Below are 16985 nucleotides of genomic sequence, written 5' to 3'. Positions count from 1 at the left end.
TTAAAGAAAGGAAATGGTGTTACAAGAAACAAGCACCTCTATGCTCAGTTCATAATATATAAATCCCTAGAGTGCTTTATAGTTTATTTTTATTTATTTTTAATTTTTTAAAGATTTTATGTATTTATTTGAGAGCAAGAGAAAGCAAGCATGAACCAGGCGGGGGTTTGATGGAGGGATGGAGGGAGAAGGAGAAGCAGGCTCCCTGCTGAGCAGGGAGCCCAACACGGGGCTCAGTCCCAGGACCCTGGGATCATGACCTGAGCCAAAGGCAGATGCTTAACTGACTGAGCCACCCAGTCACCCCAGTGCTTAATAGTTTATAAAGCATGTTCATATACATTATCTCATTTCATCATACCCATTATCTCACTTTATCCTTATACAAGCCTCGAAGTTTTCTTAAAATAAGGGTAGGATAATTTAACTAAAGGATAGATATAAGATTTCCTTCCTAGGTATTCTTATATAAAGATTTTAACTCTGATTAAAACTTTTTGACACATCTTCAAGGATTCTACAAGATGTCAACTCTCAGGTCAAAGTAAGAAGGAGCTCTGACAGAATCATGTTAAAACCCCAATGAAGCCTCTGACCTCCAGCCTCATTCCCAATGTCTCCTCTGTATATAGGCCTGAGTTTCTACTATGATGTTTTGTGTTTTGATTTCCTCTGCTGGTGAAAGTGAACTCAAATGATAGAAACATATAGCAATATGAGAGGAAAATCTTAACTTTTGACGTTTGCCAAAAAATATGATAGATTTCAGGACTGAAGCCGTGTGAAACTCGTCTTTTTACTATTAATAAAGGACTTACCCAATGAATTAAAAAGTGAAAAGCTGGGGGAGAGTTATTTTATTTTATTTTATTTTTTTTAAAGATTTTATTTATTTGACAGAGAGAGACACAGCAAGAGAGGGAACACAAGCAGGGGGAGTGCGAGAGAGAGAAGCAGGCTTCCCACGGAGCAGGGAGCCCGACGTGGGGCTCGATGTGGGGCTCAATCCCAGGACCCTGGGACCATGACCTGAGCCGAAGGCAGACGCTTAACGACTGAGCCACCCAGGCGCCCCTGGGGGAGAGTTATTTTAGAACAAGTTGTTAGGCACGCCAGGAATTTTAGAAGTTACCTAATTGTAAACAATCAATATTCTAATTATAAATTATTCCTGCCTATTCATTAAGGTTTCTAAGGACTTCTCTTAGCTAACTTTTACTATTTTATCAAAATTAGTAAAATCTAATTTTAAAATATTCTAGAATTCTGAATTTTTATTCATTCAGAAAACCTATTCTTGTTTGTCTGAATTACTGTGATTTTTTCCTGCAATTTTATTTATAACAGCTAATCAATATAGAAGAGGCAACATCTTTCAGCTTATACCTGCAGAAACTAATAAACTTGTATTTCAACACTAGCAAATATCAAGTGGTCACCCTTAAATTTCATAACCTTTTAAATCTGACCTTTCAAAGTTCTTATCATTCCTCTTAAATTAAGGGTAGAATGACCTTAATCAATCAAAATTCTACAGAAAACAAGAAATTATTTTATTGAAATTCTGCAAGCATAAGTCAGAGCTTTGATTCAGGTAGAGTGTTGTGTGTGTGTGCATGTCCTCAATTTACTTCCTTAGACCCGATTAGAGCAGAAGAAATTCGGGTTATGAATATTTTCTACCTGAAGCAGAAATTCCTTTCAAGAAAAAAACAACCAAATGTCATATGAATTTCAGTTGACCACAAACATGGGTTCATGTACAAATGACATGAACATCAGGTGTTTATGACCGGATTTTCTCCTCGTTTCAGAAAACTTGAAAAAAAAAAAAGTCTAACAGGGAAAACTTGTTTAGTTGAGTCTACCTGACTTTATTTAAGCCTAAATCTTTTGAAAAGGATGCAAAATAAAACCAATTAGGGCTTTTTATAATACAAAGACAGGACATTAGAACAAACAGTTGAATGCTGTGGATGTTTTAAAATTGTATATCAACTTCAGATCATAAGCTTCAAATTAAATACTTACTCATCATTCACTACTAGTAAAGCTATGAACATCTATAACAATGGAAATATTACAACTTTATGCCTTTTGTTCAGCTGAGGAGTCTTGATGGGAAAACAGTGTTTCAAGACCTTTGACAACACAGATTTTTAAAAACATAGAAAAGAAAATAAATGTTCACATTATTTCTCCTTGGGAGCTAGGGTTAGTGTCCTTTAAATCTTTCTCTTCCCTGAAGGGCCTAAATAGTCCCCTGTATTAGATATTCCATAGATACTGAAAAAAAATTAAAAGCTCTTTGGTATAAAAGATATTGATCACAAGTCAATATGCACTATCTTAAGTTTAAAAGTAACCACATGGGAAAAGTGAAGGCAAGAATATCAACTATTTGCACTACTTCTTACTTGCAAATCTGAAGGATAACATATTCTGTACGGTGGTAACTAACACTTACAATGGAAAAAATTATAACTGCAAATAGTCAACAAATTCAGAAACTCAGGCATTGTAAAAGATATATATGGTTCTCAAATTAGCCAATAATAGCAAAAAATGTAAACAATTAACATTTTATATAGTTTGGAAGTGATTTGATTTTCACAAAAATCTGATGAGGTAAGTAGTTATTTCCCCTTGACAGAAATAAAAAGTCAGGGGTGCCTGAGTGGCTCAGTCAGTTAAGCATCTGCCTTCAGCTCAGGTCATGATCCCAGGGTCCTGGGATCGAACCCCGTGTCGGGCCTCTGATGGCAAGGAGCCTCTTTCTCTTCCCCACCCCTGGGACTCTTGCTGTCTCTCGCTCTCTCTCTAATAAATAAATTTTTAAAATCTTAAATAAAAAAAATTAAAAAGTGAAAGAAGTTTAATGCATAGCCACATCTTCTGACTATAAAATCTGTGATCTCTCCACCATTACTCATTGCTTTGTGTGTAGATAAACCCAATATATACTTGAAGAAAGTATGTTTCTTAGTGACAGAATGGCTTAGAATGACATTTTGAGATAGGACTATTGTGGTAAAAATGACAAGTGACTAAGAGAAAAATCCAGAGGCCACTGCATATGAAAACTTTGATAATACACCAGTCACTGTGGATTATACCAAGATGCACTGATGTGGTCTGAGATGAAAGATCAGTATGGTGGGGAACAATCCTCACATCATTTACACAACTTTTCTTGAAGTCCCCATCACTTCTAAGACATTTCTTATGGCAAGGAGAAAGGATGAAAGAATGAATAGATGGATGGATAGATCCACTCTATAAAGGAACCAATACTGTTATTTCCACACTATCCTGACCTTTGGCATTCCTGAGCTAGAACAAAGTCACTTCTATTATGTAGGGAAATTATGACTTATGGGTAGAGCTTGATTCAGAATACATATATAAGTTTACTAATTTTAGAAACTTACCAAACACCTGCTACGTTCTCAGTATTTAGACCTATTTGGGGCACTGTGGGATATTCAGACATGAATAAGAAATGGACTTAAAGTCTAGAACAGGGGTTGACAAACTTTTTCTGTAAATAATGAGATAGTAAATATTTTAGGCTTTGTGGGGCCATACAGTCCTTGTTGCAAATACTCAACTCTACCACTGGAGCATGAAAGCAGTCACTGACAACACATACATAACTGGGCATGTTCCCCCAAAATTTTATTTATAAAAATTGGTGGTGAACTGGATATGGCTCATGGGCCACAGTCCTCAGGTTAGAATCAGTGATAGGATGTTGCCAACTCCACTCACCTCAATACTCCACTCGACACAGCTGCCAGAGTGAGCTTATGTTTTAACACTATGTCGCTGCTATTCTTAAAACTCTTCAATGGCTTAGCACTACTCACAGGAAAAAAGTCCATACTTCTTAGCACAATATAAAAGGCTCTTTGTGCTCCACTCCCTGCTTTAGTCTCCTGACTTTTTCCCCACAATGTCTCTCTCTACCTCCCCTCCCCTACCTTTTATGCTGAAGCGATACTGAATTACCCTAACACACCATGCTATTTTGTGTCTCTGTTCCTTTGCCTTCTACCTAAAATGTCCTAACCCACCAAGAGACACATTCACCCAGAAATGTCTCTATGAAACATCCTCTCACACCACGAGTTGACCACATCTGACACCCTTTCACTTCCTTACGTCTCCTGTCCTTTCTGTTACTGAATGTGGAGATTAAACCATGGGCTGCTCAGGGTAGGCAGTTTACTTCTTTCAGGTGTAGCATTAGCTGCCTGCACAGTGTCTGGCATAGAGTGGGTGCTGAATAAATCTACTGTGAACCAAAGTGAACCAAAAGTACCATAGTGATACATTACTATTTCAAGAAGGAAGACAATACATCCTTCTTAAAGGAGACAATCAGAAAAGGTTTGAAGAAAAGTGGTGGCATACGAACTAGGTATTAAAAAGATAAGTAAACATAGAGGGTAAAGACTTCCGCAAAACCAGGTAAGTGAAAAAATAAATTAATGTCTGATGACCAATGAGTATTTCGGTTTGGCTAAAGTATGGAGAATAATTGGGAACACATTTGGAAAGGCCAGTTTAGGGTCAGATCTAGAGGACCTTAAGGATCAGGCTAAGAAGCCTATACTTTGTTCTGAAGTTTCTGTAGGGTAAAATAGTATGAAACAGGAAGACTAATAAAACAGAAGGTGGGTAGAAACTGAAGGACACTGCCAAGATAGAAGTGACAAAATTTGGCGAATGTCTTGATATAGGACAGAGCAGAGTGGCAGTAATTAAAGATATTCCTGAAGTTTTAAGCCTGGGAAATTGGGATAAATAGGAAAATAGGAACAGGAAGGAAAGCAGTTAAAAAAAAAAAAAAAAAGACAGTGAATTTGGTTTGGGAATATTAAATTTGAGACCTGATAAAACATCGAGGTAGAGGTATTTTGTGTAAATCTGAAAGCAGGAGAAAGAAGCTTTCAAGAGATGAGACATAAATCTGGAAGTCATCCATCTATCCCTGAAGAGGAGAAGGGATGGTAAAGACTCAAAAGCACTTTATCAACATAAAAGTACCCTGGTATGTCTTCCTACCATAGTATCAGTAACATTATTGTACTAATTTACAAACATGTCCATCCGCCTGACTCTGAATTCCTTGAGGGGAGAGGTCGTGGTTTATCATCTTTGTGTCTCCAGTTTAATACTCAGAAAACAGCAGGTATTCAGTGTATGTGCTGAATGAAGCAGCCCCCATAATTCTAGCATCATAGAAAACCCAACTTCCTATGACATGTTACAATTCTACACAGTACAAAGATTAAAAACTAAATTCTTCATACTCTTCATCTTCACATGTTTGTATCAGATGGCAGCAACCCGAGGCAGATGTGTTAGTGGTTACCGTGGGACAGGTGCCAGCATCATCTACTTCCTGCCACTCTGAGCTTTGGCAGCTGACAATTCCCATTCCTTTCACCATGTCTCTTCTCTGTCAAAAGTCAGCACTACCACAGCCCTTGGCACATTTGAAAGGAAAGGGAAAGAACACTGACACAGTATTTATAAAGCTGCAGAATCCTAACGTGTTAACTGATTTTCCTGACCTTGATGTGTCGGTTCATAGCAGTGGACTGTGCCGCCCGCACCAGCCCCTCCAGTTCAGCACCGCTGAAATTCTTGGTCTCCACAGCCAGTTCTTTAATATCTACGTCAGCAGAGAGTAACTGATGCCCTCTCATCCTTGCAGTGTGGATGTGAAGGATCTGTAGTCGACCTTTCTCATCTGGTAAGCCTGGTAAAATTGAAAATAAAATAGAAATTATTATAATCCTAATGTTTTTCTTATAGGTACTTAAGCAGGTAAACATGTGCTCCTCATGATACACAACTTTTCTAACCAATGTTAAGTTATAGGACTCTGCTCTTACTAATGAACTCTAAACACACACCCCTCCCCCAACCAGTGACAGATCTGCTTACCTATCTCCATTTTAACTTCCAGTCTTCCAGGTCGAAGGAGAGCCTCATCTATCAGATCTGGTCTGTTGGTCATTCCTGAGCACAGATTTCAAAACAAAACAACAAAAGTTAAAAAATAAGATAAAATGTCCCTTCAGTATAGGTAAGAATAATAATTTCTCAAACAAGTTAAGATATTTTAGGGGTGCCTGCGTGGCTCAGCTGGTTGACCAGTCTGCCTTTGGCTCAGGTCATGATCCCAGGGTCCTGGGATCGAGCCCCACATCGGGCTCCCTGCTCCGCGGGGAGCCTGCTTCTCCCTCTCCCACTCCCCCTGCTTGTGTTCCCTCTCTCGCTGTGTCTCTCTCTGCCAAATAAATAAATAAAATCTTTAAAAAAAAAAAAGATATTTTATAAAGGTCAAATAGAAAACCAATTATTCTCAAATAAAAATATCATTTGTTCTTGATCTGTTCTAATGGAAATACCTGAAGACTCTGCTTTAGTATTTCACTATACTGCCAATGGAATATAAATGTAATGAAAACTTCAAATATTTAAAAAGAGAAGGTACGGTTCAGAGAGGCTAAGTAGCCTGTCCAAGTGAGAGAGGGACAATGTGAACATGATCTGTCCAACCCCAAAGTCTCTCTCCTTTTTTGTAGGCCAATGGTTTTTAACCTTCATAAATATCAGAAGTTTTGTTTTGTTTTTTAAAGTCATCTTAAAAGAACCTCAGTACATGAAACAGTTAAAAGAAGAAGTTATAATTGGGATTACATGATCTGAAGCTCACTCACAGACCCTGAGGCACCTCTGAGGGCCCCTAGAGGCCTACAGGATGCAATTTGAAAACCACTGCATTACACTATGCTGCCTTTTTCATCTTTGAGCTATGAGCATACACCCATGAGTCACTAAAACCCATCTTTTATTTGTCCTATTAAGGCCAGACATTAAAATAGGTACTGAAGATTCTTCAATATCACCTGATTCTAATTTGGAAACATGGGCAACACAGTATTAACTACAACCTATACAGATCTTAATTCAGAACCTATGTGTCTTTTTGAAATCATAGAATTTTTTTTTTCAAAGCAAACATACCAATGACTAAGATGTTGTTCAGTTGCTCTACCCCATCAATTTTGGACAGCAACTGGTTGACGACAGTGTCATGAACTCCTGTGCTACCAGCCATGCTCCCTCTCTGCTTGCAGATGGCATCAATTTCATCAAAGATGATTATGTGCAAACCACTATTAGCACCAAGCTGTTGAGGGAAGAAATTATAGTAAAGGTCATAATTTGAATATATTACTAAACAAACTAGTCAAAGAAAGCAAAACAAAGCTGTCACAGATTGATTTTGCTCCATTTTGACTAATAAATACAGCAGGTGTACTCATGGCTTCTACCCTTCAAAGGTATTAGAACTGCATTCTCAGAATTCTGCAAACTGAAAAGTCTTCCAGAACCTCATATTTAATAGCCATAAAACAAAAATGTACATTATATATTAATGAATGTGAATAGTCCATCAAATAACAACCTGTTCATGACATGCATTTCTTCTCTCACTACTGAAAAGAACTCATAATTATCAGATGTCTGTCTTAAGTCAGTGAATGGCAACTCCCTCCCATTTTCCCTGAATTTTGGTGAGAGAACAGTTGCAGCAAGCTTAACGTCTGTCATATTATATAACTAAGCAGTAACTCTACCCAGAGGTTGATTGGGAAGTGGGCAGATGACGGAAGGAGGTGAACATGATTCACATTTGGTTATATCACACGAAAACAAAGTACTTTTTCTAACAGTAAAGTGAGAACAAGAGACATAGTTTATAGAAAGAATAGTGAAGGGGGTGCTATTTCTTCTGCATAGTGATTTGAGTTTGTTGAATACAGAGTCATTATAAGAAAATAGTTTGCATATTGTAAACTTTTAATAGATGCAAATATTTTCAAATGCTAATAATTCATTAGGTTAACATGGACCTTCTAACAATTTATATTCAAGTACTTAAGTCTCTTATAGGAACCAAAGAAGGAAGTGCGCTCCATAAATTTTTTCTTTTTTTAAACAAACAAACAAAATCAGGGATTAACAAAACAGGTGAAAATGAACATTAACTTACATATGGATAATATAAATAATGGGCATAATGAGATTCAGGATTAGATACAATTGGTATTCATTAAACCTCTGGTATGGATAGAATCTTTTTTTTTTTTTTTTAAGAGTTGGGACTTTTATGGGGCGCCTGGGTGGCTCAGTCAGGTAAGCGTCTGCCTTCGGCTCAGGTCATGATCCCAGGGTCCTGGGATCGAGCCCCGCATCGGGCTCCCTGCTCAGCGGGAAGCCTGCTTCTCCCTCTCCCACTCCCCCTGCTTGTGTTCCCTCTCTCGCTGTGTCTCTCTCTGTCAAATAAATAAATAAAATCTTTAAAAAAAAAAAAGGTTTTTATTTTTAAGTAATCTCTATACCCAACATGGGGCTTGAATTCACGACTCAGAGATCAAGAGTCACATGTTCTACTGATTGAGCCAGCCAGGTGCCCCATGATAAACATTTTTGTACTTAACTCCTTGACAATAGATATGATTACTTCCTGAATGCAAATTGTTACTTTAAAAGGTGTGTTGAGTATTTTAAGGCCCTTGAAATAGGTTGTCAAATACTTTTCCAGAAAGATTTTATCATTTTATAATCCCACCAAGGTATATGACAGTGACTACCCTGGTATATCCTCACAAGTAATGAATATTAGAAAAATCTAAAAAGTAATTCCCAACTTGATAATCAAACAATGGTATTTTTCAATTGTTTTTAACTGGCATTTGTCTGATTACTGAAGAAGATGGTACTTTCTAAAATCATGTTTTAAAATCATTTGTAATTTTCCTTTTATTATTTGTACATATCCTATGCACATTTTTCTTTTGAGATTTAGTAGTGTTTCTTATTGATTTATAGAAAAATTCTTTATATATTAAGGGTATTATTCATTTGTTATAAATATTTTATCCCAGCTTGCCGCTTATCTTTTATTTATGGTATATTTTTGAATCTACAAGGACCTTTACTTTTTTTTTTACTATGTAAGTTGCCAAAATTACCCATTTTTAATTTTATGATTTTTAAAATTAATTTTACCCTTAAAATCCTTCCCTACTGTAGACCTGATAGTCACCTATATTTTCTTCTCTTTTAAATCTTTACTTTACATATAATTTTTCAATCTATCTGGAGTTTCAGTTTTGTAAATGGTACATGTGAAATAAGAATCCAAATAATTCTTACTCAAACAATTAACTGATCCAATATTGTAGACTAAATAATCTTTTCTCTTCATTGATTGAGATGTCATTTCTATCAGGCTTTATATTTTTATATTATTACCAGCCTATTCTACTACAGCAGTAGGTTGGGTAAGCTTGCTCTCCACACATTATTCTTTGTTATAACAATTTTGACTATTTTATGGGGCACCTGGGTGGCTCAGTTGGTTAAGTGTCTGCCTTTGGCTCAGGTCATGATCTCTGGGTCCTGGGATGTAGCCCCACATCAGGCTTCCTGCTTAGAGGCGAGTCTGCTTCTTTCCCTATCTCTCCCTCTGCGCCGCCCCAGTTTGTTCTGTCTCAAATTAATAAATAAGATCTTTAAAAAAAAAATGTAGAATCTGTTTTTCAGTCACAAAATTTCCAAGAATTAATACCCTACCATACAGAAGTGTTTGGCAAAACTGAAGGTATAGTTCCAATTCCTTATCCTCAGTCTTTTCTACAGTTGGAAAGATGATAGCTTTTGGTATTGAAACTTTTTTTTAAGCAACCAAGCTATCATTTATCATCAGACATCTGTTCAATAAATATGACTATATTGAGAAAATTATTTTTTTTTTCAGATTTGAACTTAGTTTTTAAAACACTGATGGAAGGAAAACAATCTGTAAGTAGTTCGGGGAAAAAAACCCTAAATTTCAGAAACCTTGAGGAACACATGACTATCATTTTGCAGAGAACTGCATTAAAGAGTGAACAATAATCCAAATATGAATAATGGAATATAAATACTATATTTTATCTGTTTTTAAAAATTTATTATGAAGTAAAACTGAATTTTGGTATGTAGTTTTGTGAGTTTTAACACGTGTAGAGTTTTTTTTCTTAAAGACTTTATTTATTTATTTGAGAGAGCTGCAAGTGCATGAGTGGGGGGAGGGGCAGAAGCAGACTCCCCACCCAGCAAGGAGCCCGATGTGGGGCTTGATCCCAGGACCATGAGATCATGAGCCGAAGGCAGACGCTTAACCGACTGAGTCACCCAGGTGCCCTGAGATTTTATGTTATTTTATTTATTTTATTTTTAAAGAATTTATTTATTCATTTAAGAGAGAGAGACAGAGAGAGCACAAGCAGGAGGAGAGGCAGAGGGAGAGGGAGAAGAAGACTCCCTGCTGAGCTGGGAGCCTGACATGGGGCTCAATCCTAGGACCTAAAGATCATGACCCAAGCCGAAGGCAGACACTTAACCATCTGAGCCACCCAGGTGCCCCTCTACATTATTTTATAAGACACTTTTATTCAAGGTTGTCTGCCAATTTAGCATGAAACAAAAAGCTGCTAAAATGTATGAACTTTGCTGTCACTGTGCCTTATGTTGCCACTGGAATCATGACTTCCTTCTCAGTCTGACCTCAAAAATCATCTGTGTGGATGGGAAGCCAGACACAATAGGAACACTGTAGACCCACAGGAACAATCTGTCTTAAACATAATCAGTACAATTCTGACCTTTTCAGAACCTTACTAATCTTGTGACCTGTCATCAGGTGCCTTCCCCCAACCTAGTCAGTACAACCACACCAATTTTTACAGGTGTGTTACTTAAATAAAGGTAAGTTCTTGCAATAAATTAGGAGTCAGGTAAGGAAGATGTCAAGATTCGTCTTCACAGATTAATATAGCTGACTCATCAATAAACCCTTTACCAAAGAGTTTAAATTTCCACCATGCAATCCTCTTTAATTCACTGGCCTCTAGCTCTGCTCTTACCATCTGCAAAGTCTTCCCCCACAGAAACAGGGCTGATGCTGTTGAGGCCCTGGCAACTGCCTTCCATAACGGCTGTTCTATATTTAACTAGTTTGACCTATATGCAAGTGTTCATATCTGTCAGCCTGGACTGTCCAGAATCACAGAGGTGATGCTCTTCTTTATTATGTAACACATCTACCCTCCATGGGGTCATTAGCTGAGTATACCAAGCCATTCCTGGATGTAAGAATTGAGACAAGGTGTAACTGAAAAACCTGGCTAGATTAACATCTATCTAGAAATTCTTTGTCAACTCAGTTGTACCATTAGCAGTGTCATATTTAAACTGTCTGCAAGTTTAAAAACAGCACCAAAGATACCTATGCAGCCATGTGGAAACTATCACAACAGATTTTTATAAAATGCCTCTTTAAAAGGGGGACATTTTGACTCACCGGCACCTAGTGTTTAATCCTCAGTATACCATCAGGGTCATTAGACACCATTTCCACTTTTAAGTTTTTTTGTTGAACAATTTTAATGATTTATATTGATATTTCATGACTTTTTAAATTAGAAGTCTTCCACAGAAGAAAATGGAAAATATATTTTTAAAAAAATAGAATAAATAGGGCACCTAGGTGGTTCCAGTTGGTTAAGCATCTGCCTTCAGCTCAGGTCATGATCCCAAGGTCCTCGGACCGAGTCCCTGTGGAGCGGGGAGCCTGCTTCTCCCTCTGCCTCTGCCCCTCTCTCTGTCTCTCATGAATAAATAAAATCTCTAAAAGAAACCAGAATAGAATAAAACTCATTCTATCTTGCAATTACCATGTGAGTCCACTGGACCTTTTTATAAATCTAAGATTTATTATGCTATTTCAACACTCTAGAAATTACACCATCATTACTCATCAATTATTCCTAAGTATCCTAAAAAAGATTAAAATAATAAGAAAATGAAAGAATGATGGAATTGCTCAGAGGGATACTGCAATAGTGAAATCAAGACTGCTATGATATCATCCTTCAGTTTTCTTACTGTATTGCCCAAAAAATTACATCTTTCAAGAAGGTATAAAAGAAGTCTGGAGATGCCATCCACCATCTTTGTTGCCTGGTTTTAGCTTTAACTGAACACAGTTGGAAATTCAGACCCCCGCCCCACTGGCCATAATGGCAAAGAAAAGACAACCAACAGAGGAAAATATTTCACTTATTACATCTAATCCAAAAATTAATGCAGAGTGATATAGCAGCACTTGAGGCTCTAATGAAGATGGTGAAATTGATGATTATAAGTAAAATCTCAGCCTATGACCTCAGATGATGTTATTCTGCATATATTTTCTCCAACTCAAGTGAGGGGTGCCTGGGTGGTGCAGTCAGTTGAGCACTGACTCTTGGTTTCAGCTCAGGTCTAATCTCAGGGTTGTGGGATCAAGCTCTGTGGCAGGCTCCACACTCAGTGGGGAGTCTGCTTGAGTTTCTCCCTCCCTCTCCCTCTGCCCCTACCTTGCCGCCACTCCCTCTCTCTCTCAAATTAAAAATAAAGAATGAGCGAATAATATATTTCTAAGGACAAAAAAGTGGCATTTTCATCTAGTTATTCAACAAAAATCTTCATTGTGCAATATTTTGTGACAAGAAACTAGACCATCTCATTTTTCTAAAAGACATATGACAATATTCTTTCTTTTACTTCATTAGGCATCAAAATTTCCTTGATATGGTTTCTAAGTAGACAGATGCTGAAGACAGGTATTATAGAGATGATGATAAGAAATAGGTGATATAGAAATTAAAAAATTTGACCATTCTAAAAGGTGTATACAAATCTAAAAATGAAAATGTTTTGCAATTATGGAGTATCTGGTGGCCATCCTCTCAACAAAATAATGTTTTTAAAAAAAAAAAATTCTTCAAGTATTGTGTCTTGACAATGCAAGTACAAAAAGAACCAGAAGTGATGACAAGCTAGACTCCATTAAGGGTGTATTTAAAACAGAATCAGGGACACCTGGGTGGCTCAGTCAGTTAAGTGTCTGCCTTCAGGTCAGGTCATGATCCCAGGGTCCTGGGACAGAGTCCTCGCTGAACAAGGAGCCCACTTCTCCCTCTGCCTGCCACTCTCCCTGCTTGTGTTCTCTCTCTAACAAATAAATAAAAAATAAAATCTTTAAAAAAATAAAAGAAAATAAAACTTAGAATCAGTATGCAGAAGTTCATGCATGACAGCTGATGAGCCATTAGTTACATTCAGAAGCTCCTGCCCATTTGGATGGGGATAGATATATAGATATCTGCATTATTTAAGTTTTTATTAAATACATAATAGTCTTTCACTCCCTTTTATTCTTACATTTGTAAATTATTTGTAAAATATCTTACATTTGTAAATTATTTGTAAAATAACTTAAAAATAACTTTCAACCCAGATACTAAATGGTGGTGACAATTTTTTTGGTACACTGAGTGTTAAGATTTTTGAAGGAGAGGGCGCCTGGGTGGCTCAGTCGTTAAGCGTCTGTCTTTGGCTCAGGTCATGGTCCCAGGGTCCTGGGGTCAAGCCCCACGTCCGGCTCCCTGCTCAGCAGAGCCTGCTTCTCCCTCTCCCTCTGCCTGCCACTCTGCCTGCTTGTGCTCTCTCCATCTGTCGAATAAATAAATAAAATCTTAAAAAAAAATTAAAAAAAGATTTTAGAAGGCGAAAATATTGTAGTAATAGGGATGAACAGTAAAACTAAATTGGTTCTGGGACTGTCCGAAGAGTTACTGGACTTGTGATTACTGGACCTGTACCAATCCACCAGGACCCATGCCTTTTAGAACCAATGTGGCTGAGGACAGAGACCTGAGACCATGCTCTGAGCCAAAACCAAGTCAGACACTCAACTGACAGACACCCAGGTGCCCCTGCTAGTTGTTATTTTTAATTGTGGTTTGTCTTTTTTGTACTTATTATAAAGGAGTTATTACAGAGAATTTATAAAACGTCAATTCTTTGTGGATTATATGCAGTGCAAATATCCTCTCCAGTTCGAGACATCTGTAATTGTGTGTAATCTGACAGAGAGAATTTTCTTCATATTATATTAATGTAACCAAATTAACATTTTTTTTTATGGATTTAAATACTTTATCTTAACAAAGAAATTCTTCTTGGGGTGCCTGGGTGACAGTGAGTGAGTGAGTGAGTAAGTAAATAAATAAATAAATAAACAAATAGGGCACCTGGGTGGTTCAGTGGGTTAAGCATCTGCCTTCGGCTCAGGTCATGATCCCAGGGTCCTGGGATCAAGCTCCACATCGGGCTCCCCAGGGAGCCCGCTTCTCCCTCTGCCTGCAGTTCCCCTGCTTGTGCGCTCTCTCTCTCTCTCTCTCTGTGTCAAATAAATAAATAAAATCTTTTAAAAATAAATAAATAAATAAATACCCCTCCCCCCCTTTAAAAGAAATTCTTCTCTAGCCTCAATTCTTAAGGCTTTTTGCCTACATTTCTTCTAAAAATGTTTTCTCTGGTAAATTTTAGTTTTAGTTTTTTGTAAATCCATTTTGTAATTCTGTATGATATGATAATGACTGTATTTTATTTTTATGAAACAGAAAGCTGATGATCTCATCCTGATTCATGGAATATTCTTTCTCCTTTGATTTGCATTGTCACTCTTCACATAGCAAGTTCCTCCTGTGTTCTATTCTGTTTCCTTGGTCTGTTTATGCAAGAATATATAATGGTCTCAATTACTACAGCTTTCCAGTAAATCATGATATGAAATAAGTCTTCATAATTTTCCAAAATTTTCATGGCTCTTCAAGTATCCAAAAAAAAAAAATCAAGTTGTCAAATTCCAAAAAAGTCCCATTAGACTTGATTGGAAAAGCATAAATTTATAAATTAATATGGGCAGAACTGTCATTTTATGATATTGTCAGTATTCCCACACATAAACATGGTTTATCATTTATTAGCTCTTGAAAAAAAGATTCTCAAAAATGTTTATAATTTTCTCCCTTAATTTTCCTGTTAAGATTTAATTCTAGGTACCTTATCATTTTGACTGTTGATATAAGTGAAATTTTTTTTAAAGTTACATTTTCTATATCTTCACATTTTCTTTGAATCTTGCCTTCTAAAGAATATGAGTTTTATTCCTTTCCCAGCTCCCCCTCATGCTTTGGAAAAGCATGAAAATTATACACAATTTTCACAAACAGACTTAACTTAAAGTTTGATGTTAATTAACAGTATTATCTTCTTCCCAAATAATACAAAGATCTTACATAGACTTAATCCACTTCCCCTATGTTTTGTTCCATATTTTAGTTCTATCCTTAAAAAAAAAACCAAAAACCCATATTGATGACTATTATTGTTGTCCCATGCAGTGATTATTAAGTTTATTTCTTTTAAACTTTTTTTATGGTGAACTACAGCATACAGAGAGGGGAAGTTCACAAAATATGAATGCATGTTTCAAGGAACTGTCATAAAATGAACATCCATATAACATAACAAGAAATAAAACAGTGCCAGCATCGTGGACGCATGTCCTCACAACTCTTCCCCAATATCCCTCCCCATTATTCCCCATAGGCAACCCCAATCTGATTTTTTATGGAAACTACTTCTCACTCTTCTTTATGGTTTACCACCTAAGCATGTATCATTGAACCTTATATTTTAGTTGAACCTTATATAAATGGAATCATACAGTACGTATTCTTTCTTGCCTGGTTTCTTTTGCTCAACATTTATTTGTAAGATTCACAGCTATGTATAACCATAGTCCATTTCTTTCTTTCTTTTTTTTTCAAGTATTTAATTTTTATTTTTTATTGTTATGTTAATCGCCATATATTACATCATTAGTTTTTGATGAAGTGTTCCATGATTCATTGTTTGTGCATAGTCCATTTATTTCTTATTACTGTGTAATATTTCACTGTATATTTACATGACAATTTATCCATTTACCAGATACAAAGTTCTAACTTAACAGTTCTTCTCTTTCAGCTTCTTAGAAATAGCATTCAATGGATTTCTGGTTTCCATCATCATTTGTGTTGGTATTTCCTATCACTTTTCATTGCTTTCATCCTTTGTCTCTGGTTATTTTTGTCTAACATCTTTCAGTGCACTAATTCTCTCTTCAGATGTGTCTAACCTGCTGTTTAAACCCATCTACCTGAGTTAATTTCAGTTGCTGAATTTCTCATTCCCAGAATTTCCATTTGATTTTGTTTTTCATTTTTCACTGCTCGGCCAAAATTCTCAATCTTATTTCCCTTTGAATGTGGTAAGTGTAGTTATTTTAAGTCTTTATCTGAGAATTCCACTATCTGGAGGCCCAATTTCTATCACTTTTGTTTCTCTTTCTTCAAGTTGCCTATGTCTTTGTATACCTGACTGCTTTTGACTACAACCAGGCATCTCATTTGCAAACTATAGAAATAATTTGTGGCCTTGCATGATACTACCTTCCTCCAGGAAGGATCTATAATTCTGCTGGATGCTGAGGGGCACTAGTCATTTAGGAACCTTCAATTTAATTTTAGAGAAATTAGATGTGATTCAAAGCTGGCCTCTGTGAGAGCATGTCTACTTCTGATTAACCCCTGCTTCTATTGTGCAGCCTTCCAGAGTCCCAACTCAAACTGAGGCATGTTCATCAGGTGTCCTCTCTTCATGAGCCATGCATTTTAACCTCTGGCCCCTTACTCCCACTGGCCTGTCAAAAGGGCTGCACAGCTGTTTAGCAGTTCCCTCCAGAAATGGCTAATATCTCCAAAGGAATGGTGACCCTACACACCAGGACCTTTGTTTCTGGGCCTCCATTCTCCTCCTCCCCAGGGGTTTGCTAATAACTATCAACCCCATGCTATCATTAGTCCAGGATTCATTTTTAAATCAATTTCTCAGCATGGGGGCCCCTGACCACAAAGGTCAGGAGTGGTGGTAGTGGTGGTGGTGGTGGTGGTGGTGGTGGTGGTGGTGGTGGTGGTGGT

The 16985-nt window shown here is 37.0% G+C and overlaps 1 protein-coding gene across 2 annotated transcripts in view; it reads right to left on the bottom strand.

The window, feature by feature from the left end:
* NSF (N-ethylmaleimide sensitive factor, vesicle fusing ATPase) overlaps positions 1-16985 on the bottom strand; it is a 157476-nt gene that overhangs the window by 47523 nt on the left and 92968 nt on the right. For both annotated transcript variants that reach the window (XM_025890029.2, XM_025890030.2), the window contains exons 10-12: positions 7045-7210; positions 5959-6033; positions 5583-5770 (exon numbers count right to left, since the gene is read on the bottom strand). In XM_025890029.2, coding sequence (XP_025745814.1) covers positions 5583-5770; positions 5959-6033; positions 7045-7210 — 429 coding nt within the window. The remainder of the gene's footprint in view (positions 1-5582; positions 5771-5958; positions 6034-7044; positions 7211-16985) is intronic.

This window comes from Callorhinus ursinus, unplaced genomic scaffold, assembly GCF_003265705.2.
Source record: "Callorhinus ursinus isolate GAN/ISIS: 27379988/994484 unplaced genomic scaffold, GSC_fseal_2.0 scaffold50, whole genome shotgun sequence".
NCBI classification, from domain to species: domain Eukaryota; kingdom Metazoa; phylum Chordata; class Mammalia; order Carnivora; family Otariidae; genus Callorhinus; species Callorhinus ursinus.
This window is presented reverse-complemented; position numbering and strand designations above follow the sequence as displayed.